Source organism: Theobroma cacao, chromosome 5, assembly GCF_000208745.1.
Source record: "Theobroma cacao cultivar B97-61/B2 chromosome 5, Criollo_cocoa_genome_V2, whole genome shotgun sequence".
Lineage (NCBI taxonomy): Eukaryota > Viridiplantae > Streptophyta > Magnoliopsida > Malvales > Malvaceae > Theobroma > Theobroma cacao.
The window spans coordinates 28,201,712-28,226,659 of NC_030854.1; the positions used below are offsets into that span (position 1 = coordinate 28,201,712).

The 24,948-nt window shown below is 33.9% G+C and overlaps 3 protein-coding genes and 1 pseudogene across 3 annotated transcripts; all 4 read left to right on the plus strand.

Annotated features, from left to right (window-relative positions):
- On the plus strand, positions 2,547-4,290 carry LOC18599058 (3,9-dihydroxypterocarpan 6A-monooxygenase). The gene is made up of 2 exons (XM_007028866.2): positions 2,547-3,458; positions 3,640-4,290. Exons 1-2 carry the CDS (start codon positions 2,547-2,549, stop codon positions 4,288-4,290), a joined length of 1,563 nt encoding a protein of 520 aa, XP_007028928.2.
- LOC18599060 (3,9-dihydroxypterocarpan 6A-monooxygenase) lies at positions 7,999-10,356 on the plus strand. The gene is made up of 2 exons (XM_018121118.1): positions 7,999-8,945; positions 9,317-10,356. The coding sequence occupies exons 1-2, from the start codon at positions 8,043-8,045 to the stop codon at positions 9,956-9,958; spliced, it is 1,545 nt and encodes a 514-aa protein (XP_017976607.1). The 5' UTR covers positions 7,999-8,042; the 3' UTR covers positions 9,959-10,356.
- LOC18599061 lies at positions 14,598-16,498 on the plus strand (annotated as a pseudogene).
- LOC18599062 (cytochrome P450 93A3) lies at positions 18,214-20,399 on the plus strand. Its single transcript, XM_007028870.2, has 2 exons — positions 18,214-19,116; positions 19,764-20,399. Exons 1-2 carry the CDS (start codon positions 18,214-18,216, stop codon positions 20,397-20,399), a joined length of 1,539 nt encoding a protein of 512 aa, XP_007028932.2.

Genomic DNA, 24,948 nt, shown 5'->3' on the forward strand with positions numbered 1-24,948 from the left:
CATCATGTTTATATTTTTCCAATGGAAGAAGTAAACAAGATGACGTGTGTGTTAGAAAGAGAAATTGACAGGAGTTACATCAAATTGAAGAATATTGTTTTTATGAAAGGATTAGCTATAATTTCTCTATTTTAAAATGAATAATAAAGACAATTTCCTCTCACCAGAAAAGTTTTGATGTAGTTCTCAATGGTCATTTTCTATCAAGATTGACATATATAATAAATAACATATGACGTCGGGACATTGTAAAAATACCTTAGTATTATGAAAAACATTAATCGTGATGAGGTTAAAAACTCTACTAAGATAAATCACTAATTTTAATAAGATTGAAAACCCTACTAAGGTGAAAAATAAAAAATTCTGTTATACATATAATTCTTAATAATAATAATCTAGTAATATATTTTTGTATCAACATCCTTGAAAAAGTTTAAAGTAAATTACTTTTAGATTACTTAATTTTTTTAAAATTTTTATTTTGATCATTTGATTTTAAAAATGAATATTTATAAATGTTATTATTTTGATTGCTCAACTATTAAAAGATAATAAACCAACATAATCATGTTGTCTTATCAAGTGACCATATTCAAATAATAATAAAATTATTTAAAAAAATTTTTAAATTTTTTAAATTTTTTTCTACGTGGACATATCCACATGTCAGCAATAGTTGATGTGAATGGTGTCCAAGTGATAAGAATAGTTGACATGAATGGCGATGTAAAATGCAACCTAAAAATTAGGGTAAAATATTTAGATTCTCTTAAGTTTTAATCAAAATTTATATTGATTGATTAGTTTTCGAAATAAATAATAAATTCAAAAATGTAAACATCATTAATAAAAAATATGAAAAAACTAAAATATCCTTTTTTTCTTTTTCTTTTTTTTTCTTCAAACAATGTGACCGACTAATATGCTCCCATTCATTGGCCGACCACCCCACGGCATGTGCTCCCCAAGGGATGAGAGCACTAGATCTGGTGCTCTTATCCCTTGGCTTGAAATTTTTTTGTAAAAAAAAATATATAATTGTAATTTTTAAAAGTAATAAAGGGTAAAATTATCTTTTCAATATTATCACATTATCAAATTAATATAAATACTAACGGTTGACTAATGGTTGGATCTTTGTGTTTAGTAAATTTTTTTTTTTGACGGAGTTTCCATTTCGAAAACTAATGAACTTATGTGAAATTTGGTCTAGATATTTTACCCTAAAAATTATTATTTTATAAGATTGAGTAATCAAAATAATAATATTTATAAATATTGATCTTCGAAACATTGTTTTCCAAAATTAAGTTATAAAAACAAAAATTTTAAAATGGGATTATTTTCAAATTTCAAGTAATGAAAGTGAGCTTTTGAGAAAGATGTAAATAAATAAGAAAATCTATTTGTTCCTCTACACAGTTCAGAGTCAACAAATTCATTAGAGAAATCTACATTGGTCCCCGATTAGCATGCTTATTTAAATTTTTTTGTACAACATGAATTAATTAATAATAATTATAAAAAGCAGATCAAATGTAATTTGGCTATACATAAGCCGAAGGGGCTCGAACCTTTAGATTTGAGTAATGACACAAGCATATCCATGATCAATATATAATATCGAATATTGAAACAAATAAAGAAATGATCTATATATGCTTTTGAAACTGTATGAAATAGTGATATAAAAAACCATCTAGGCCTTGAAATTTGCCATAGCAACTGTATTTAGTAGTCTGACTGACCCTAATACTTTATTAATTGCATTCTATATACAAATATGGAATTTAAAAAAAAACCACATATTGTTATTTACTTGTGACAGCTTTAAATTTCATCTCTGTTGGAGGAAAAGATCATAATCTAACATGTAGTAAGTAGCCATGAAATACCTATTTAAATGTAGAATAGTGGTGTCTGTGAGTAGATAAGGTGGGAAATTAAGTGCAAGAAGAGATTAAAAAATTACATTGAAACTCGCCGATATGAACAAGTAGATCTGATCATGAGCCAGGCAATCAGCCTAAGCCCGCAAACTTAGCTCGTTTTGATCAGTCTGAGCCCGAGTTTGGCCCATCAGATATTGCTATTTATTATAATAAAAAAATAATATGCTTTAATTAAAATTTGATTATAAAAAATACTTTCCTTGTTTTAATCTACAAGAGGTTTGGGTGTTTGAGGAAATATTTAGACAAGTCCTAAGGTTCAGGTTCTGGTGACCATGGAAAAGGCTCCATAAACAAGTCAATATTAGACTTTCTATTATTTTATCGCATGGTTACTTTAGTGGTGTAGGTTATGCATGCGCTAGTTTAGAAAAAAACTGAATAAGTACTACATATACATAAAGTAAACATCAACATTAGTTCACATAGTCCAAACGTGTGGAGTCAAATGAATTTCGAATTCCCTCACCAGAAAGCAAATTGTTCTACGCTTAGTAGAAAATACCATGATCCTTATTTATATCATCCCTTCTTTTTGTCACCCTGTCATAGCTCTTACCATTAGTCAGTCATCTTTCAGAAAGTTCGACTATGTCTGATTTAGGAGATCATGCTATACTTGTCACTGTATGCCTAGCAACCATCGTTTTGTTCTTAGCCATCTTTGCAAAGACCCGTGCAAAGGGTCGACGACCACCGAGCCCTCCAGCCCTACCAATCATTGGACATCTCCACCTTCTTCGCCCTATACCTCACCAAGGTCTTCACAAGATCTCCACCCGCTATGGACCAATAGTATCCTTCTACCTTGGCTCAAAACATTGCGTCCTTGTTTCCACCCCGGACATAGCAGAAGAATTCCTGAAAACTAATGAAGCTTCTTACTTAGACCGCCCTAAAATGGCCAACTTCGATTACCTTACCTACGGCACATCCGATTTTTCCACGGCACCTTATGGACCACGTTGGAAGTTGATGAAGAAGCTTTGCATGTCCGAACTTCTGGGGCCCCGGACACTGGAGAAGCTCCTTCCAATTAGGCGTGAAGAGATAAGGTCCTTCCTGAAAATGACCAAAAAGAAAGCTGAAAAAGGAGAGCCTATTGATGTTGTAGCGGAACTTATGACCTTGACAAATAACACAATATCCAGAATGATGGTCAGCTATCGATGTTCTGGTGATGAGAACAAAGCTGACGAAATAAGGAAGATGATGAGAGAGATGAACGGGCTAGGCACAAAGTTCAATTTGGCAGATGTTATTTGGTTTTGTAAGAACTTGGACTTGCAGGGTTTCAGGAAAAGACTAGTAGAAGTTCGCGACCGTTATGATACTATGATGGAGAGGATCATAAAAGAGCATGAAGAAGAGAGGAGGAAGAGGAAAGAAATGGGGAACGAAAGTGATACAGTGAAAGACTTACTTGATATTTTGCTTGATATTTATGAAGACGAGAGCGCAGAGGTCAGATTGACCAGGGAAAACATAAAGGCCTTCATTTTGGTAATGAATACTTGACGCAAACTCAAGCACATAGCTATGCAGATTTTATTGTAATTATTTCAGATAATTTTATTTATATCAAGATCAAATAACATAATTCCTTCTAATTTCAAAATTAATAGTTTTGAAATGAAAAAACTGGAGAGTATACAAATTAATTTGTATGGTTTGAACTGCACAGAATTTATTTGGGGCTGGCACAGACACATCTTCCACAACTATGGGATGGGGACTGGCAGAGCTAATCAACAACCCAAATGTTATGGAGAAAGCAAGACAAGAGATTGATTCTGTGGTTGGAAAGAAGAGAATATTAGAGGAATCAGATGTTGCCAACCTGCCTTACCTCCAAGCAGTAGTAAAAGAAACACTTAGGCTTCATCCAAGTGGCCCATTCATTGTAAGAGAGTCAACTAAAGCCTGTGTTATTGCTGGTTATGAAATCCCAGCAGATACCCGTCTCTATGTTAATGTATGGTCACTTGGAAGGAACACAAAGCAGTGGAAAAACCACCTAGAGTTCAGGCCAGAGAGGTTTCTTAACAGCGAAGAGTGGCAAGGGAAGAGCCAGTGGTTGGATGTTATGGGACAGGATTTTAATCTTTTGCCATTTGGGAGTGGAAGAAGAAGCTGTCCTGGAGCTTCACTAGCACTAAGCATTGTCTCAACTGTCCTTGGTTGTATGATACAGTGCTTTGAATGGAAGCTAGGGAATGGAGGAAATGGTAGAGCTGACATGGAAGAGACGGATGGAATGACTCTTCTTAGGGCTAATGACTTGCTTTGTTTCCCTGTGGCCAGTCTCAGTCCATTTCCATCTGTTGAAGAATAATACTTAATCTGGGAAATAAATTTGCTGGAGTCATTGGCGGGAAGCACCAGCTTTGAAGGTTGAAGAAGACTCTCAGATGCAAAACATTGATATTCTCGACTTAAGAAGCTGGTTGTCCAACGCTTATATCTTGAGTCGTTTTATTGTTAAATGAGTGTGCCTAAAACGCTCTTAGTTGTGTCGTTTAGTTTTGTTTTGTACTTGGTGGTTCTATACGCACCATTAGAGTGCCGTTTTGATATTTCTTTTATTGTCTGTTGTAAGGCCAATGGCCGTGTCTGTTTCTTCTTCAATTTACTGTTGAGCCACTCCTTGCTTTGAGTGCCGCTCCTTCCTAGATCCAATTTAGTCTCTATAAACTAAAATCTAGGAAATGTTGTTATTGTTGAAGTATAAATACAAATATGAAAATGAGATCCATGCTTTTTGGATCATAATTTCTCTTCTCAAATTCTCTTTGTTTCTTTTGCTCTGTTTTTCTCAGTATTTCAAATTTCTCTCATTCTTTTCCGGAAAAGCTTTTGTTCATCCTTTCTTCACCATCAATCTGATTAATCAAAATGTGGTTATGTCATGTATTATATGCTTTTCTGTTAGAAACATTTGCTGGACATGTGTACACCATCAATCTAAGTCCATGTATCAATGCTCAAAAGTCTTAATTCCTCTGCAATCTGGATGTTTTTATGTTGATGGTAATATTTAAGTTGACTGCACAAGAGTTTGAGAAGACTATTATATTCTAGAATAATGTAAAGTGTGCTACAATGATCCAATATACACGGTCTGGATAAGGTGCTCAAAATCTGCAATCTGTATTAAGATTACATTTGGTGATAAATGCTATCAGTTTGTTTGATATGTAACTACTTTCTTTCAGTGAAGCAATATCATCTCTTATCGGGCTAAAGCTTAGCTTGTTTATTATACTCTCTTTTTTTTTTTTTAATTTTCAATGAGAAAATGAATCTTTCTTCTCTCCTAGCAGAAGCGGTTAATTCTTTTACATCCTTAGGCAGCCAACTGTGTTTGACAGGGGAGAATGAGCATAGTCCTGTTTCTTGAAACGTGAAAGTACCAATCAATTAAATTTTGAGGGATACAGACTGCTATGTTTTATGTTGCTGCTGGAGTATAATGGCAAGTCTTTAAACCTGAATTTTTGTATACCAAATGATTGAATTTATTTTTGAGTGTTTTTACCTTCTTTTTTTTTTTCTATTGCAACAGAAGCAGGATTTGTTTCTCCTTTTCCAACGAGTACTTCATTCTGTTTCTGGTGGCTCACCTATTTTAAAATACTGTAACTAAAAATGTGGACATGAAGTGTCTAGCCACCCATTTGTAATTGTCAGTATATTCAGTGTTCCCAAGGTTGTCATCCATTAGAAAAGAGATTTTCCAACCTCTCATGGTTTCATCTTCCGTTGCACCCTGCAACATCTTAAAGGATATATCTTTTTATCCCCTGTGAGAATCCAATAATTTCTTGTGGTTCAGGTACTGTTAGGAAATGTAACAGCACTATAGTCTGTATTATCAGTGTTATATTTTTACCCTGAAAGGATCAAGAAGCTAACTATGTCTCTTGTATGTCCCTTCCAGTACAATATTTCCCAATATCAGTTTCTATAGTAGAATTAGGTGAGACTGATGCCAATGCAAATAATGGCGAAGTATCAAACATGCAAGCAAAGGTAATTCTAATTTTAAGTAGGCTAGTCAAGTTTAGTCACATGAAAAGTTTATGAATGTTTAGATGGCAAGAGGAGCAGCAGAACTAAAGGAAAGAAAGAAGATCAACAAAGATCAAGGAAAATGCAGGATCTGCATTTCTCCTCAATTTGAGAGAGAAACTTATTCAAGTGATTCAATTTTTCTTTATGGTATGGCATTAACAAAGTGAAAATAATATTTCTATCATTGTATGTTTATTCAACATATTCACATGCAGCATGCATCCGAGTATTTGACTCATTGATTGGTGCATGATCTCTTATTTAAAAAATAAGTTTAAATCCTCTTTCCTCTAATTAAAAAATGCAAGAAGTGAAGTAACTGGCCTCTAATACTTCAGCCATGTCTAAGTCATTCAGTCCGCGCTGCAAGACAAATCTTTAGCTTTTTCATTGAGGGAGATAAGAAACCAACCTAAAGGCCAATTACATGACCTGTGTAAGGAAGACGAGACAAAATAAATTAAACTATAAACCCTTGGATAACTTTGACGAATCAAATATTTTTGTAAATAAATCCTGGAAAATGATGTGAGAATGGAATAAAATCAGCAAAAGCACCTACACAAATGAAACGACTGATATGAATATCGAAGAAAATACAATTCTGCATACGATAGAGCTTCTGTCATATGTAGTTTTCAAATATCTCAAGGACCACTGCTGTAGGCCTTCCCACCAATTATCCATATCTGATGCAGGAAGAGAATGACCTCCATCCAAGGGAATCATATGAATCATGACCGCCAAATTAGTCCACTTCCATCATATAACAAAATATAAGTAACACGACTCATCATGAAATAATATATACACATCAATTTTGGCCCCCCTTTCATATAGTACGATTTTTTTCTAAAAGAAAATTGCAATACGATTCAGTATGCCTCATCATAATCCAAGAAAAATGTATTGCCATTATAAATAATGTAGTTAATATACAAATGTGTATTATGACCACTCAACCGGAGAATTTAAGGCTTCATTTGTCTTACAGCAGGCATCACCTTCATTTAATACTATAGAACGCAGAAATCAGAACTAAAATTATAAGCATTGAAATAAAAATATTTTTGATAATTTATTTAAATATTAAAATGTATTAAATATTTTAATAAAATATTTTATGCATAAGATTTTTTTTTTATCACCGAACAGAGTTTTACACTTATTTGCATTTAAAGGCTTTTAAATTTTAAAATTTATTCATTAATGAGGTGACAACCTCTTTCATTGATAGCGTATTGGATCAATACATTGACTTTAGGTCAGATATAATTCTAATTAATAACTAATTTGAGTTAGCTCAATTAGGACAGAAAGTTGCAAATAAATTATCGTGGGAACAACTTTGTTCCAAGTATATATTAAGCCCTTCAATTATTTTACACTGCAAGGACCACATAAAATACGAACGGGATTGCAATATAAAAATGCATGTTTCTGCATTACGTATTATGAAAATCAGTACGAATCTAAATAGGCAGGTTTAAAGGACAAATTAAATAAATGAAATGAAATACAGGACCAGATGATCTTAATACTTTAACTTCAGAGGACCATATAAAAGAGGACCACTGCTGAAAACTACTTGTTTTTTATCTTGGCTCTCTCAGTCATCTTCAGGTTAGGAGAAAGATAATCACCCAAACTATATATAATAATCTCAGATTTTGGAAATTCAGGGAAATGAGGAATCCAATTGCTTCTGCCTTTCGCAACACTAGTCACTATATTTCTAGTGTGACAGCCTATGAATCTGAAGGAGAAGGTTCCACAGCTGAGTTAAAACAAATCTCGCTAACTCTAATGGCAGCTTTCACATCTCTATTTACAATCAAACTTGCGGGGTCCATTAGTAAAGGAGGATCTGCCCTGGATGTGTCATAAATTTCGTGGTCCCCTTACCTTCCTGCTACAAAATTATTTTGATAGAAGAACACTGCTTTTGGCTCTTGTATAAGAACATCCGTGAAACCATTTCTTGCAACTCAAATATTTTCTTTGCATTCAACCATGGTTGATTCACAAGATTACATCATTGTCTTCCTTATCTGGTTAATAACCATCATCTTTCTCCGAGCTATCCTCAGCAAAAAACGAGGCAAAGCTCATCTTCCACCAAGCCCACGTGCTCTACCAATTATTGGACACATGCACCTCATTGGCCCTATACCTCACCAAGCTCTTACCAAGCTCTCAAACTGCTATGGACCTTTGATTTATTTCTATATTGGATCAAAACCTTGTGTGCTTGTTTCCTCTCAAGAACTGGCAAAAGAAGTATTCAAAAATCATGAAACTACTTTCCTAAACCGGCCAAAAATGGCCAATCTTGATTACCTCACGTACGGCACATCTGATATGGCGATGGCACCATATGGACCCCTTTGGAAGTTCATGAAGAAACTTTGCATGTCTGAACTTCTGGGGACTCGAACATTAGACCAGCTCCTTCCAGTCAGACGTGAGGAGATGAAGCGATTTGTAAAAATAATAAAAGAGAAAGCTGAGGCAGGGGAGGTAGTTGACATTGGAGTAGAACTCATGAGGCTGACAAATAACATAATATCAAGAATGTTGCTGAGCAAGAGGTGTTCAGATAAAGAAGATGAAGCCAACGAAGTGCAGACGTTAGTGAAAGAGATGAATAATCTTGGCACAAAGTTTAATTTGTCAGATTTATTTTGGTTTTGTAAGAATTTAGACCTGCAGGGCTTCAGGAAAAGGCTTAAGGATGTCCGGGACAGATATGACATTCTGATGGAGAAAATCATATTGGAGCACAAAGAGGCAAGAAACAAGAATGGAGCTGGAGGTGACAGAATCAAAGATGTGCTTGATATTTTGATCGACATATCAGAGGATGAAAATGCTGAGATGAAATTGACCAGAGAAAACATAAAAGCCTTTGTTATGGTAATGAGCCTTTGATGCACATGTGCATAAACTCTTACATACGCATACTGCATACACGTAGACAGACACAACATATATAACGCACACATGCATAATTTAGTTTGATCATGAATAGTTTCAATATTAACCATAAGACAAAAAAACAAACTAATTGAGATCATTACAGTGTGAAATATGGAAATGCTTAAATTTACCTTGTCCACTGGTAGATTCATGAACAAACAAAACATAGCTCAGAATTTTGTTAGTCAATGAAGGGAAGAAAATTAGAAATAAGAGATACGAAGGATAATTAACGCAGTCATATTTAGCATTATCAACTATTAATAGCAAAGGATACAAGACTGACATGCCAGATATGAAATTTGTAGAACTTTTTTGGGGCTGGGACAGATACATCTTCCATTACTATAGGGTGGGGAGTATCAGAGTTAATTAATCATCCAAGGGTGATGGAGAAAGCACGTAAAGAGATTGACACTGTGGTTGGAAAGAACAGAATACTGGAGGAATCTGACGTAGAATATCTCCCATATCTCCAAGCAATAGTAAAGGAAACTCTAAGGCTTCACCCTGGGGGACCATTAGTTGTAAGAGAGTCAACAGAAGATTGTATCATTGACGGTTATGATATTCCAGAAGGAACCAGGCTTTTTGTCAATGTGTGGGCTCTTGGCAGAGATCCAAAGCAATGGGAAAACCCCCTTGAGTTCATACCAGAGCGATTTCTTAGTGAAGAATGGAGGCAAGGAAAAAACCAATTTTTGGATGTAAGGGGACAACACTTCAGCCTGTTGCCATTTGGGAGTGGAAGAAGAAGCTGCCCTGGAGCTTCACTAGCTCTACAGGTTGTCCCAACAGTCCTTGGGATAATAATACAATGCTTTGATTGGAAGGTTGATGGAGAAAATGATACTGTTAATATGGAAGAAAAGGCTGGAATGACTCTTCTTAGAGCCTACCCCTTGGTTTGTTACCCTATGGCTAGGCTCTCTCCATTTCCATCAATTTGAGTATTCTGATGCGATTTGTTGTCTCATTGTAGAAATGCTGGTTTTTTTTTCCCACCGCTAAGGATGAAGCACTCAGTACCTCGTGGCTCTGAAACCATTGGTGACTGAGCCTCAAGCATACTTGTTTTATCCAAGTCTGTTGCATAAATTGCAATATCAGTAGAATTATGGATGTAAGGTGCTGATTGTCAATAGTTGTAGCTTCTGTCCATATTTTCTGTTCTCATAATTTGTGTAATCTCTTATGACTAGGCAAAGTGGTAGGGCGTGTGCCTTTGTTGTACCTTTCTGTGGTGTTTAGAATTTAGGTAGGCTTGTTTCTGTTTCTTCTTGGAAGTTTCAGTTTGCTAAATCACCCATAATTAATAAACTTGTGTATCTTATGAGTTTCATGTGTATGTGTTGTATCCCTGCAAGCACATTTCTTCACCGTTTTTGGAGGCCTGTTTGGTATAAAGAAAGAAAAGAAAAATACAATGATAAAAACTGTTCTCAAACATGTAAAATTCATGCTCCGCCCTGTTGAGACACAACTTTTTTAATTAATTTTTTCAGATAAAGTTGGTTTTCCTTTTAACTAACAGCATCCATTATTGTTAATGTGGGAATGTAACATAGAATTAGCTCCAAAGACGTGTTCATCTTTTTCTCAAAATGAAGGGTAATCCAATTGGTTAGATTTATATAGTTTAAATTATGTAATTAGTCCTCGTGCTTTATTAAAAATGTGAATTTAGTCCCTATATAATAATTTGTACAAACCGAATCTTTATATTTTTTCAATTAATTTTAGTCCTTAACTCTAACACCATTAAATTTTACAATTAAGTATGCTGACATGGTATTTTGATCAAGTTGATGTAACATTTCTTGTTAATGCGACATTAACTATATATGTGATGACATGATATGATCATGTTGACGTGGTGAAAATACTAATGTGGCATTTGTTGATATGACAAAATACTAATATGGCAAAAGCTTATGGACAAAACCCCCAAATTGTAACCCAATACACTCTAACCCTAAATTAACACAGATTGACAACTAAAGATAAATTGACTCCAAGATGACAATAACGATTAAGTCAAGCTAGCATATTGAAAAAGAGTGCAAAAGCCTTTGAACTCTAAATTTCAACTTGTGCCACTGATGATCTTTTTTATTTTTTATTTTACCTTGGTGATGGACAGAAGAATAACATAAGGCAAATAGCATATGTGTTTTTTGAGACTCTTTTTTGGAGATAAGCATATGCTTTCTCATGTCGAAATTGGGACTAATTGTTTCTCAAATGTTAACCACAGTGAGCCAAATATAAATAGAAAGTATCCTTCTACCTGCAACACAAGTACGAGGTAATTCTAATGCAAGGTTGTTCATCGAAGGCAGGATCTCTATGTGTAAACTGCTTAAGAGGATTTTAATTTGCTTCATTCATGTTCTAACTTTAAAAAAAAAAATGCACACACACATCCCTGTTAGGATTAATTTTTTTCTCTTAAACACATGAATGCATTCTTTCTCTTTTAATTTTTTTGTTAATTTGTGTTAATTTAGGGTTAGGGTGTTTTGGGTTAAAATTTAGGGATTTTATCCATTAATATTTTTGTCACATCAACAGCTACCACATCAACATTTTTGTCATGTCAACAAGCACAACGTTAACATGATCATACCATGTCATATATAACTAAAGCCACGTCAGCAAGAAATAACATGTCAACTTGATCCAAATGTCAAGTTAACATATTTAATCATGAAATTTAATGGTGTTAAAATTAAAGACCTAAATGAATCTCCTCATGTTGGATCATATGAGATGGGTCGAGGTTGTTTTTACGGAGTACAGATACATGGAACACACTAGGTGAATGCTCGAAAGGTCTATGGTTAACACCAATCTGTAGATTATTGCGCCAACTCTCTTTAGGATCTCAAAGGGTCCAATATATCTCAAGCTCAACTTATCATTCTTTCTAAATCTCATAATCCCTCAGTCAACAAAACTTTCAAGAACACATGATCACCAAGCTCGAACTCTAACTCTTTACGTTTATGGTCGGCATATTACTTTTTTTTACTTTGAGCTACCAACATCCTATCTCGAATCATCTGTATCTTGTCAGTGGCTTTTTGAACCATTTTTGATCCAATGAGCTTTCGTTCATCGACCTTAAACCAAGCAATAAGTGATCTACACTTCTGTCCACATAAAGCCTCATAAAGTGTTATCTTTTATGCTTGTTTGATAACTGTTATTGTAAGCAAATTCCATCAAAGGTAAATGTCGATCCCAAGTGACTCCAAAATCAACAACACAAGCCCGTAACATATCCTCCAAAGTTTGTATAATCCTTTTAACCTGTCCATTTGTCTAAGTTAAGCTTAGTTCCCAAAACCTCCTAAAATTTACCCCAAAATTGGCGAGTGAACTGAATACCTCTATCAGAAACTATGGTAACAAGAACTTTATGCAATCGCACAATCTCATCAATATACAATCTAGCGTACTGTGTCGTTCCATAAATGGTCCTTACCGATAAAAAATAAGCAAACTTAATCAATCTATCCATAATCACCCAAATGGAATCACATCCTTTACTCGAACAAGATAAACTTGTCACGAAATCCATTGAGATATGCTCTCACTTCCACTCAAGTACATGTAAACGCTATAGTAATCTTATAAGTCTTTGATGCTCTGCTTTAAACTATTAGCACACTAGGCATTTGGCCATAAACTCAACTACATCTCTCTTTTAAGCTTTCCCACCAATATACCTCTCTCAAATCATGGTACATCTTGGTGGTTCCCGAATGTACAACATAAGCAAATAAATATGCCTCATCTCTACTTTCTCTCTTGAGACTATCTGTATTTTGCACATACACTCTCACCCCATAGCAGAGTAGACCATCGAAGTCTCTAACAAAATATTATCCCTTCCTCCCTTGGGAATCTTCTAAGGCCTTGGTCACCCACTCATCCTTATCTTGGGCTTCCTTGATGTGATCAAGTAGTATCGTCTTAGCTCAGGAATGCTTTAGTTAGACATCAATCTCATTAACCTCAAAGTTCAACCTCATCTCTTCAAGATCATGAATACCCCTCACTAAAGGTCTCTTATCAACTAATATGTGGACTAGACTCCCCATGGACTTTTGGCTCAAACATCTGTCACTACATTCACCTTATCAGGGTGATATAAAATAGTACAAAAATAGTCCTTAAGCAACTTCATCCATCAACGTTGCCTAAGGTTGAGATCTTTCTGCTCGAATATATACTCGAGACTTTTATGATCTGTTTATATTTCACATGTCTTTCCATATAAATAATGTCCCCAAATCTTAAACGCAAACACAATAGCAACCATCTCTAAGTCATTAGTAGAGTAATTTTGTTCATGCCTTTTTAACTATCTCGAGGCATAAGCTATGACCTTGTCGTGTTACATCAACACACACCTCAAGCCAAACTACTAGTTTGATCTTGACTCAATCAATCATCTTAAAGTTAAGAGAAAGATAATCGCCCAAACTATATATATATATATAATCTTAGATTTTGAAAATTTAGGGAAATGACGAATCCAAATGATTTTTCCTTTTGCAATATTAGGCACTTTAAATCTAGTGTGGCAGCCTATGAATTTGAATGAAGACGTTCTACTGCTGAATTAAAATAAATCTTGTCAATTCTAATTGCAGCTTTCACGTCTCTATTTACATCAAGAAAATTTTTAAAAGTTAAAAGAAAGCATCAGTCGATGTCAACACCTTTGTTTACATTTGATCTACTTTCCATTGCAGATTTGATTAAAATTTTAAGATATATAAGTACAATAATTAAGATAGGCTGAGAGGAAGAACTCACGAGATGGGGACCATTACAAGGCAAGAAAAGTGGTAGGAGAAATACAAGCATCACCCCAAATCTTTTATTATAAATGTCTTGGTCAAAGTGATAATGTAAAATCTCTTGTATTCTTACATCTTAACTTTTCCAAGAATTACATTTCCTGAATTCGCCTTTTGAACGTTTGCCTTTTAGAGCAATAATATTATATTTTCCCATCATTCATCGCTTAGATCTAATGTAATTGTAATTTGATTGAGAGTAGATGAAAGAATTCTTGCATATGATAGTGCAGGGTTCCAACAAGAAGCAATACATAACTTTTTCTGGTTTCTAATATTAAATGTTGCAAGTTCATTCTGAGTTCGGAAAACCTTGTATAATCGAGTAATTGATGAGATAGAAAAGGTTTATATTGTTTCTGGTTTCCATTCTCCACTTTGATTCACTGTACGTAAAGGAGTAACTGATAAAACTTGTTAACATATCCTAAATATCAGAAAATGTCATGTATGGTACATCTTAAGATCTATATTTTCCATGGGGATCCTTCCATGCTTCTGTGGAACAGTTCAAATCATTCACCAAGCACTATTTAAATGGCAATTTCTTGACTTAATAGCATGTAAGTACATAGTTTTGTCATGAAACTGATGTGTCTCATAAACTTCGTGCTCCCCTTACCTTTCTGCTGCAAAACTATTTTGATAGATGAACACTGTTTTTGGCACTTATATAATAACCATCGTGAAACCATTTCTTGGAACTCAAATATTTTCTTTGCATTCAACCATGGTTGATTCACAAGACTACATCATTGTCTTCCTTATCTGACTAATAGCCATCATCTTTCTCCAAGCTATCCTCAGCAAAATACAAGGCAGAGCTCATTTTCCACCAGGCCCACGTGCTTTACCAATTATTGGACACATGCACCTCCTTGGCCCTATACCTCACCAAGCTCTCAAACCACTAAGAAACTTTGATTTACTTCTACATTGGATCAAAACCTTGTGTGCTTGTTTCCTCTCAAGAACTGGCAAAAGAAGTATTCATAAATCATGAAACTTTTATCCTAAACTAGCCAAAAAAGGCCAATCTTGATTACCTCACATATAGTACTGCTAATATGGCGACAGCACCATATGGACCCCTTTAGAAGTTCATGAAGAAACTTTGCATGTCTGAACTTCTGGGGACTTGAACATTAGACTAGCTTCTTCTAGTCAGACGTGAGGAGATGAAGCGATTTGTAAAAATAATACAAGAGAAAGCTGAGGCAGGAGAGGTTGTTGACATTGGACTAGAACTGATGAGGATGAAAAATAACATAATATCAAGAATGTTGCTGAGCGAGAGGTGTTCAGATAAAGAAAACGAAGCCAACGAAGTACAGACGTTAGTGAAAGAGATGAATAGTCTTGGCTCAAAGTTTAATTTGTCAGATTCACTTTGGTTTTGTAAGAATTTAGACTTGCAAGGGTATAGGAAAAGGCTTAAGGATGTCCGGGACAAATATGACATTCTGATGGAGAAAATCATATTGGATCACAAAGAGGCAAGAAAGAAGAATGGAGCTAGAGGTAACAAAATCAAAGATGTGCTTGATATTTTGATCGACATATCAGAGGATGAAAATGCTGAGATGAAATTGACCAGAGAAAACATAAAAGCCTTTGTTATGGTAATAAGTCTTTTATGCCTATGTGCAAAAACTTTTACATGAGCATACTTATACTAAGACACAATATATATATAAACAAGAATTAACACATGCATAATGTAGTTTGATAATGAAATAGTTTCAATATTAACCATAAGACAAGAAACAAACTAATTGAAATGCTTAAATTTTTACCTTTTCGGCTGGCAAATTTCTGAACAAACAAAAAACAGTTCAGAATTTTGTTAGTCAATGAAGGGAAGACAATTAAAAAATAAGAGATAAGAAGAACAATTAACGCAATCATATTTAGCATTATCTACTATTAATAGTGGAGGATACAAGACTGACATGTGAGATATGAAATTTGTAGAACTTTTTTGGGGCTGGAATAGATACATCTGCCGTTACTATAGGGTGGGGTTTAGCAGAGTTAATTAACCATCCAAGTGTGATGGAGAAAGAATAGAAGGAGACTGACTCTGTGGTTAGAAAGAATAGAATATTGGAGGAATCTGACATAGAAAATGTCCCATATCTGCAAGCAATAGTAAAGGAAACTCTAAGACTTCACCCTGCGGGTCCTTTAGTTGTGCGAGAGTCAAAAGAAGATTGTATCATTGGCGGTTATCAGATTCCAGAAGGGACTAGGCTCTTTGTTAATTTGTGGGCTCTTAGCAAGGATCCAAAGCAATGGGAACGCCCCCTTGAGTTTGTACCAGAGCGATTTCTTTGTGAACCATGGAGGCAAGGAAAGAACCAGTTCTTGGATGTGAGGGGACAGCACTTCAGCCTTTTGCCATTTGGGAGTGGAAGAAGAAGCTGCCCTAGAGCTTCACTAGCACTACAAGTTATCCCAACAGTCTTTGGGATAATAATACAATGCTTTGATTGGAAGGTTGATGGAGTAAATGATACTGTTAATATGGAAGAAAAAGCTGGATTGACTCTTGTTAGAGCTCATCCATTGGTTTGTCACCCTGTGGCTAGGCCCTCTCCATTTCCATCAATTTGAGTATTCTGATGTCTGATGTTGTTTGTTGTCTCATTGTTGAAATGCTAGTTATTTTTCCACTACTAAGGATGAAGCACTCAGTACCTCGTGGCCCTGAAACCATTGGTGACGTAGCCTCAGGCATGCTTGTTTCATCTAAGTCTACTGCATAAATTGCATTATTAGTAGAATTATGGATGTAAGGCGTTGATTCTCAATAGTTATAGCTTCTGTCCATATTTTCTGTTCTCATAAATTGTATAATCTCTGATGACTAGGCAAATTGGCAGGGCCTGTGCCTCTGTTGTGGCTTTCTCTGGTGTTTAGTATTCCGGTAGGCTTGTTTCTGTTTGCTTCTTGGAAGTTTGGGTTTCCTAAATGACCCATTATCAATAAACTTGTGTATCTTATCAGTTTCATGTGTGTGTGTTTCTTCACGGTTTTTGGAGACCTTTTGGTTAATGAAGAAAGAAAAAGAAAAATACAATGAGAAAAACTTTTCTCAAACATTGAAAATTCATGCCCTGTCCCATTGAGATTTATGCTTTTTCACTTGTTGCTTTAAGACGCTAAATCAAGTTCCCTTGAAAAAGAAGGAAAGTTATAGAAGAAGTTAATTCCAACAAGAATTACAAACTTCATCAGACCTAGGAATTTACAGAGAAAAAAGGCAGAGGAAACAGGACACTTGTTAATCTATATCTCTAATATATATAAAAGTATATACATATTCAAACAAATTTTGTTTGACGAAAGTAATTATATTTACTCATTATATTTTTAAATTAACATTTTAAATATTTTAATATTAATAAGATTCGTTTAATTTATAAATATATAAGAATTTTAATTGAATCAAATTATTTTCATTAAAAATATTTTTTATTGTAAATATAATATAAAATTTTAATTTATAGTGTAAGACTTTCGGTAAAAGTATTAAATAATTTATAAATTAATATATTAAAATTTTAATTATTTATAAATTAAAATATTAAAAATAGCAGCATTGATACACGACTAGTTTAATTGTTTTCTTATTTCGCAATCTCTCTTGGAAGAAGAACAAAAGTAAACAATGACACATTATTATAAGAAGGAGTTTAGAGAAATTAAAGTGAATTGTCTTTGGAAGGAAAAGACACCTTACTTTAAGGAATTCAGAATCAGTCACGCAAAAGCGATTGAAGAATTGTTTATTACCAATTGTGTCAGTTCCTGTTTAGCTTTTCATGACAGTCCTGTTTAGACATTTGTGTCAAAAGGCTGGAACCAGCACCAGAGGGGCTGCTCAGGCTTCTCATCTCTGGTTTGCCCCAGCCGGCTTCTTGCAGAAACAACCAAATGAAGTTTAAAATAATTGAAACATGATGTAAGAATGGAATCTAATATCACGATCTAACAATGAAGACTGAATGGTAGCTTACGAACGCGTTAAAAGAAACCAAGAAAAAAGTTACCTATAATAATAAGATGGAAAAACTGTCATTAGGATCAAGGCTGATCCTCAACTTTTGACCTTGCCATTGACGGCGGACGGCCTCTGACCCAGTCACGGCTATCCTAAGCATCATACTAGATGGAAGCGGGCAAAGTGATCCCCAGAAAAATTCATATACAAGACGGATAAAAGCTTTCAGCAATTAGTGGAAGTCTAACATCCCAAGCGCTTATATAGACACCTCTCTAAAAAACCTCAAGTCTTACTGTTAATTGATTTAGCAAGAGGTTCAAAGATGGCTGATTTCCAACCCTACATCATACTTTTCCTCATTTGGCTAGTGTCCCTTATTTTGGTCAGAAGAATCTTCACCAAGAGCCGGACCACCTCACGTCTCCCACCAAGCCCAATGGCCCTTCCTATCATTGGGCACCTCCACCTCCTTGCACCAATACCTCACCAGGCTCTTCACAAACTTTCAACCAAATATGGACCCTTAATGCATGTCCTGCTTGGCTCTGTCCCTTGTGTTGTGGCTTCCACCCCAGAAATGGCAAAAGAGTTCCTTAAAACTCACGAGTCGTCTTTCTCCAACCGTCCAAAAACAGCTGCTGTTGACTACCTTACATATGGCTCAGCAGATTTCTCCTTTGCTCCCTACGGACCGTACTGGAAGTTCATGAAGAAAATTTGCATGTCTGAACTACTTAGTGGTCGAATGCTAGACCAGTTTCTTCCGGTTAGACGCGAAGAACTAAGGCAGTTTTTGCAGTTCCTGATGAAAAAAGTAAATGCAAGTGAAAAGGTGGATGTTGGAGGAGAGCTTGTAAGGCTAACAAATAATATTGTATCAAGAATGACAATGAATCAAACATGTTCCAATGATGAAGATGAAGCCGAAGAAGTGAGGAAGTTGGTTCAAGCAATAGCTGAGCTCTCAGGGCAGTTTAATTTGTCAGATTTTATCTGGTTCTGTAAGAATTTGGATTTGCAAGGGATGAATAAAAAGCTCAAGGAGGTTCGTGATAAGTTTGATGCAATGATGGACAAAATAATAAGGGAGCATGAAGAAGCGAGGAAGAGAAAGGAGGATGGAGGTGATGCGGTGAAAGATCTACTTGATATTTTACTTGATATATCAGAAGATGAAAGCTCAGAGATGAGATTGACTAGAGAAAACATAAAGGCATTCATCCTGGTAAAGTGTTCGAACATTCTCCTTTCTGTTTCTTACTCATAAAGCTACTTTCTAGTATTGAAAAACCTTGTTTTAGTAGTCTAGTTTTCTTCACTTCTTCCCTGAAAGATAAATCAGTTTCTAACTTGAAGCCTGAAAGTCTTTAGATAGAATATAATAATCATTTGAGCAAAATTAACGGGCTAAATCTACACAAAAGTACATAGAAATTAGTCCTGGTATTCAATTATGAAAGCTAACCATTCAAAATGCCGATGTTTTCACATTGACATCAAGGTTAGTTATGCCGGCAGCCAAACTGACTGTTAGGTAGATGTCATTTGAGCTCTTTATAGACTGTTCATTGCTCAATTTGTCAAATGTAGGTCTATAAAGCATTTAACAGGTAAATTAACAGAAATGCATAGCAAAGGTGTTCCCTCGAACCAGCATCGACTTTTTTCAGGCTTGAATACCCAGGAAAAGGTAAATTAGATGTGACTCAGAAATTAGGCTAGGATTTACACGCTGCGCACCAAATGCTTAAGTTTTTACTTGGATTATGGTTGGGTAAAAGTAATTTATTCTGAGTCAGTATAAATGAATGAAAATGATTTCAAACTAAAGTTCCACAAGCATTACTGATGCATGCTTTCTGAATTCCATAGGACATATTTGCAGCTGGAACCGACACATCTGCTGTTACTACAGAATGGGCGCTTGCTGAGCTTATCAATCATCCTAATATAATGGAGAAAGCAAGAGCAGAGATTGATATTGTTGTAGGAAGGAACAGAATAGTAGAAGAATCAGATACCACCAATCTCCCCTACCTTCAAGCTATAGTAAAGGAAACACTAAGGCTTCACCCCACTGGCCCCATGATTGTGAGGGAGTCAAGTGAACACTGTACTGTTGGAGGTTATGACATTCCGGCAAAGACCCGACTCTTCGTTAATGTGTGGGCCATAGGTCGGGACCCTTATCACTGGGAGAATCCACTTGAATTTTGCCCAGAGAGGTTTGTCAGCATAGAGGAAAGTGGAAAAAGTCAACTGGATGTAAGGGGACAGCATTTTCATCTTTTGCCATTTGGGAGTGGAAGAAGATCATGCCCTGGAACATCACTAGCATTGCAAGTTGTTCAGACAAGTCTTGCTGCTATGATTCAATGCTTTGATTGGAAGGTTAATGGAGCAGATGGTACTGTTGACATGAAGGAAGGACCTGGACTGACCCTTCCACGGGCTCATCCCTTAATCTGTATCCCTGTACCTAGGCTAAATCCATTTCCCTCGTTCTGATCTATCAAATGGAAATCGAAACAAATCCAAACTGCAGCGTGCTTCCTTTGCACAGACAGGGAGAGATCGTACTAGAAAATGACAATACAACTTGTTCTTCTGACAATCGTGATTTAATATACTATTTCTTAGTGAAAATAGTTTAAACTAGACAAGAGAGGATCATCTGATTAAAACCATTCAAGACTCAGTTCCTGCCATAGTTAACTTGGTATGCAATTATATTGCACAATTGCAATGCTAGTATAACTAACCTGCCAACACTAACTAGTCTGTAGTTTGTTCTTAAATGCCACCTATTGTATGATCAAAATTAAAGAATTAAGCAACCCTTTTGTTAGAGGTGAGCAATTGAACAGTTCGATTAGTTCGGTCAATTCGATTAATTATATCTAAAAATCAAATGTATCAAATATTTTTAAAAACTGATCAAAATCGATTAAATATAGAAGATTGAATCAACCAAATATCGAATTAGCTCGATTTTGAATTCAAAGGACTAAAATTTTATCATTTTTTTACAAACTATAATATTAAAATTTATAAACTTCATCTATAATTATAAAATATATAATATAATATTTGTTTTTTTACTCATATAATTATATCGTTTTAGATAAATCATCAAATTAACATTTAAGATTCAACATAATAAAATTAATATCCACAAAATAAAACCATCTAATACAAAACAATTAACCATTTCATATCATCAACTTGAATCTCCTCCGTGACTTCGCTCTTTACATTCACTCACATAGATTACATAACAATTGAAAGAATACAAAAAATATAATTAGTATAAATTTTTTTAATAACAACGTAAAAAAAGATCAAAAATGAGAAATTATGTAAAAAGTTATAAAATTTAACATTTACTTCAATTGAAATGTGAAAAATGCATTTCTAACCTTTCACTAATCAGTTGTCAATTATGGAAATGGAATCAACCATCCCAATTTTTGACATCTCTAAAATGCGTAAACAAAATAAAAAATGTGTTAAGGTGGAGCTTGCTTAGAGAGTTTAGGATTAAGTTTTGAAGAAAGAAAGAGCAAAGGGTTGTGGGACGCGTGGTTAAAAATGGAAAAGTGAAAGAAAGAATAAGATGAGGGTACTAACTTAGCTGGTAGTAACCTGGTAATGAAAATATATATTTTATATAAACTTAAAAATAATATATATTATAAGATTTAGGATAAAATATCCTCACCTTTTTAAGTTATCATCAAAATTACACAAAAATTCATTAATTTTCGAAATAGACACTCTACTCCAAGAGTGCAAACACCGTTAATAGAGATTATGAAATGACGAAATACCCTCTTTTATTAATTTAAAAATTATTATTATATTTTTAAAAAATTAAAAAATAAGGAGCACCAATCTATGCTCTGCAGCTCCCCTAGAAAGGGGAGCACCGGCCAATGCTCCTAAGGGAGGAGAGCACCAATGCTCCTTTAAGGAGCCTCAAATCGAGCTCCCCAAGGGAGCACCAGTCAGGCTCTTCAAGGGAGCCCGATGCTTCTTTAAGGGAGATCTGATGCTCCCCAAATGGGAGTTTTTTTTAATTGATAATAAAATTATATAATAGTAATTTTTAAAATTAATTAAGGGTAAAATTATTTTTTAATATTACCACATCATCAAACTTACAGAAACATTAATGGTTGATTACTGACTAGACTTACATGCAGGGCCGGCTTTTGGGTAAAGCCACCCAAGCAAGGGCTTTAGGCCCCCAATTCGGAGAGGCTTTATAATTTTATAATATAATTTATTATATTAAAAATATATACAAATTAAAAAATATAAAAATAAAAATAATTGATAAAATTACTTGTTTTTTTACTTTCTTAATTATGTGTTTAGTAAATCTTAATTTTTTATCACTTTCTAATTTATAAAATATTATATTATTTTTAATCAACTAACGGTCATATGTATTTAATCATCTCCAACAACTATTTTTTTCTCACTTATTTCTCATATTTCCAATCAACATATTTAATGATTTCTAACAACTATTTTTTTTCCTATATATAAAACCAATTATTTCTTTTTCAATGTATAATATCTACTTTTGAATTCTTCGTTTCTCATTTTTACTTTCTTCTTTCTTCCTTTAACTTCAATTTTTCTCCAAAGAACACACAAAAAATTCGTTATTTATTATCTTCATAAAGTCGTGAACCTCATTGCGGTTTGCAATAAATATTCAATAGTTAGGTACTATTATTCTAATATTTACAAACTTTTTTATTTTAATTTTTAATTTATATTATATTATCTTTATTTTATGTGATAGTTGATTTATTTGAATTAAAAATTTTGATTGTTGATTTTGTATTAACCATTTAAAAAATATAAAAATTTTGAATTTTAAAAAGCTAAAAAAATAAAAATTTAATAATTTTTTTAATTTCATTAAAAGAAGGCCTCGTTGAATATTTCGCTTTAAGCCTTTGAACTTATTGGGCCGCCCCTACTTACGTGTCTAGTAAAATATATTTTTTTTAGAGCGGAATGTCTATTTTAAAAACAGTAAGATTTATATTTGGCAGATCTCTATAGTTTTCTATACATTGTCAAGCTATCATAATGTGACATCTTATTAATGAAGTAAAATTGAAATCTAATGGAGACTTAAAAATAAATATTACTAATTTTCTTAAAAAAAAATTCTCTTCATCTTCCTCACAATTGTTCTTTTCTTGTTTTTTTTTTTTCCTTTTTATCTCTCTCCAACTTTATCATCTTTTTCTCCTCTTATTCTTCCACTAAGACTAGATTTGATAAAATTATACAATTTCAAGAAAAAAGATAAATAAAAGTTTTTACTTTCTCTCTAAACTCTCTTTCATAAGTTCTACCCTTTTGCACTATTATAATCTCTCCTTGTTCCTAGATTTGGATATAGGTTGAGTGCAGATATAATATAACATACATAACTTAACTTATGTCCAGCACTCAAGTAAGCATACGGAATTTCAAATGACTATAGGAACTAATCAAAATGAAAATCTTGCATGTCTCATGTACCTCATTATGATCTTATGAAAAGAGCTAATTGAATTGATAACAAAAATATAGACTTAAGTCTCTCAATCTCAAATCTCACACTCTAAATTTAAAATTTGACTCTCAATTTTGCAAAATTCAATCAATTACATGTAAAATAAACTTTAACTTGAATAATTTTCGATTGTTTAAAGACAACAAAAGAAGGGTTAAAGGATTCAATTGTTTAAAGAGAACAAGAGAAGCAATTTAAAAAAAAAAAAAACAAAAGAGAACAAGAGAAGCAATTTCAAAAAAAAAAACAAAAGAGAACAAGAGAAGCAATTTCAACAAAAAAAAAAAACAAAAGAGAACAAGAGAAGGGTTAGAGGGAATGGTGAATTAGAGTTTAGAGACAAAGTTACTTTTCCTTTTTGCTCCTTAAACACAAAAGAAAAAAACCAACCTTAAACCGAGAAGAAGAAAAGCAAGACCCTAAAGATTTTAGAGGGAGGCGTGAAAGATTTGTAAAAACTTTTGAGAGAAGGATTAGAGGGAAACAAGAAAGAGAGTTTAGGGAGAGTAAAAATATTTTTAGTTTTTTAACTAATTAGATGTTAAAATTTTTTAATATTTAGTTTTAAGTTTTTAATAAATTTTGATTTTATCTCATTAATAAGGTAGCACATTTTTGTGGCTTGACGGTGTATAGTTTCTATGCTTTACATTATCAATACATCAAATATAAACTCTATATAATATCATATATATTAGTATATATAAATATAAAATATTAATTTGATCTTTTGATCGGTTCAGTTCAAATATTTTAAAATCGAGAATTGATCAAATAAACTAATTGGATCAAACTTTTTGAACCAATAAACTCAATGAACCAATTAGACTAAATCATTTTACTAAAATTGTAATCGATTCGATTGAATCATTGTGCGGTTTAATTAACAAAGGAAATTTAAACAATGCAAATAAAACTATACTCAGAATACTAGAATCGATAAAATCATATTAAGTATTAAATATTTAGGCTATGCAGGAGCCTAGAAAGTATGGAGTGGTTCACAGATTACTAATAGATAAAAAATCTCTATGTAATGCCTCCAATCCCACATTCTGGTTAAGTAATATCAAGATTTTGGGGTAACTCGCATAGAACCAAGTTGGTAGGATAAAAAATCAAAGAAGCTTAGATGGTCGGTTGACCCTAAAAAAACCAAGTTCATTAAAGTGCATAATTATGTTTTAATTTGTTTACTTTAGAGAGTTGAAGCGAATAAAAGAAAAGCATCAGTTGAGAAATGAACTTGTTGTGACGATTAATTAAACTAGACGATGATCATCATTTGTTGGATTTGGGTAAGCAAAAGCTTGAGCAATATATTTTAATATTACTTCATTTTTAAAATTTTACTGGATTAGGGAAGTGGGGAATAATAATTGGAATGGGATGGGCCTCTCTGAATACACCAACACCAAAAGAAAAAACCTATACAAATCCGCAGTGGATATTCTTTGACGTGGCAAGTGGATA

Excerpts from the sequence above, each read along its gene's own strand:
- LOC18599058 (XM_007028866.2), top strand. The coding sequence starts at position 2,547 with ATGTCTGATTTAGGAGATCATGCTATACTTGTCACTGTATGCCTAGCA. Across the intron at positions 3,459-3,639 it reads ACATAAAGGCCTTCATTTTG|AATTTATTTGGGGCTGGCAC; the intron begins GTAATGAATACT and ends TGAACTGCACAG.
- LOC18599060 (XM_018121118.1), top strand. The coding sequence starts at position 8,043 with ATGGTTGATTCACAAGATTACATCATTGTCTTCCTTATCTGGTTAATA. Across the intron at positions 8,946-9,316 it reads ACATAAAAGCCTTTGTTATG|AACTTTTTTGGGGCTGGGAC; the intron begins GTAATGAGCCTT and ends TGAAATTTGTAG.
- LOC18599062 (XM_007028870.2), top strand. The coding sequence starts at position 18,214 with ATGGCTGATTTCCAACCCTACATCATACTTTTCCTCATTTGGCTAGTG. Across the intron at positions 19,117-19,763 it reads ACATAAAGGCATTCATCCTG|GACATATTTGCAGCTGGAAC; the intron begins GTAAAGTGTTCG and ends TGAATTCCATAG.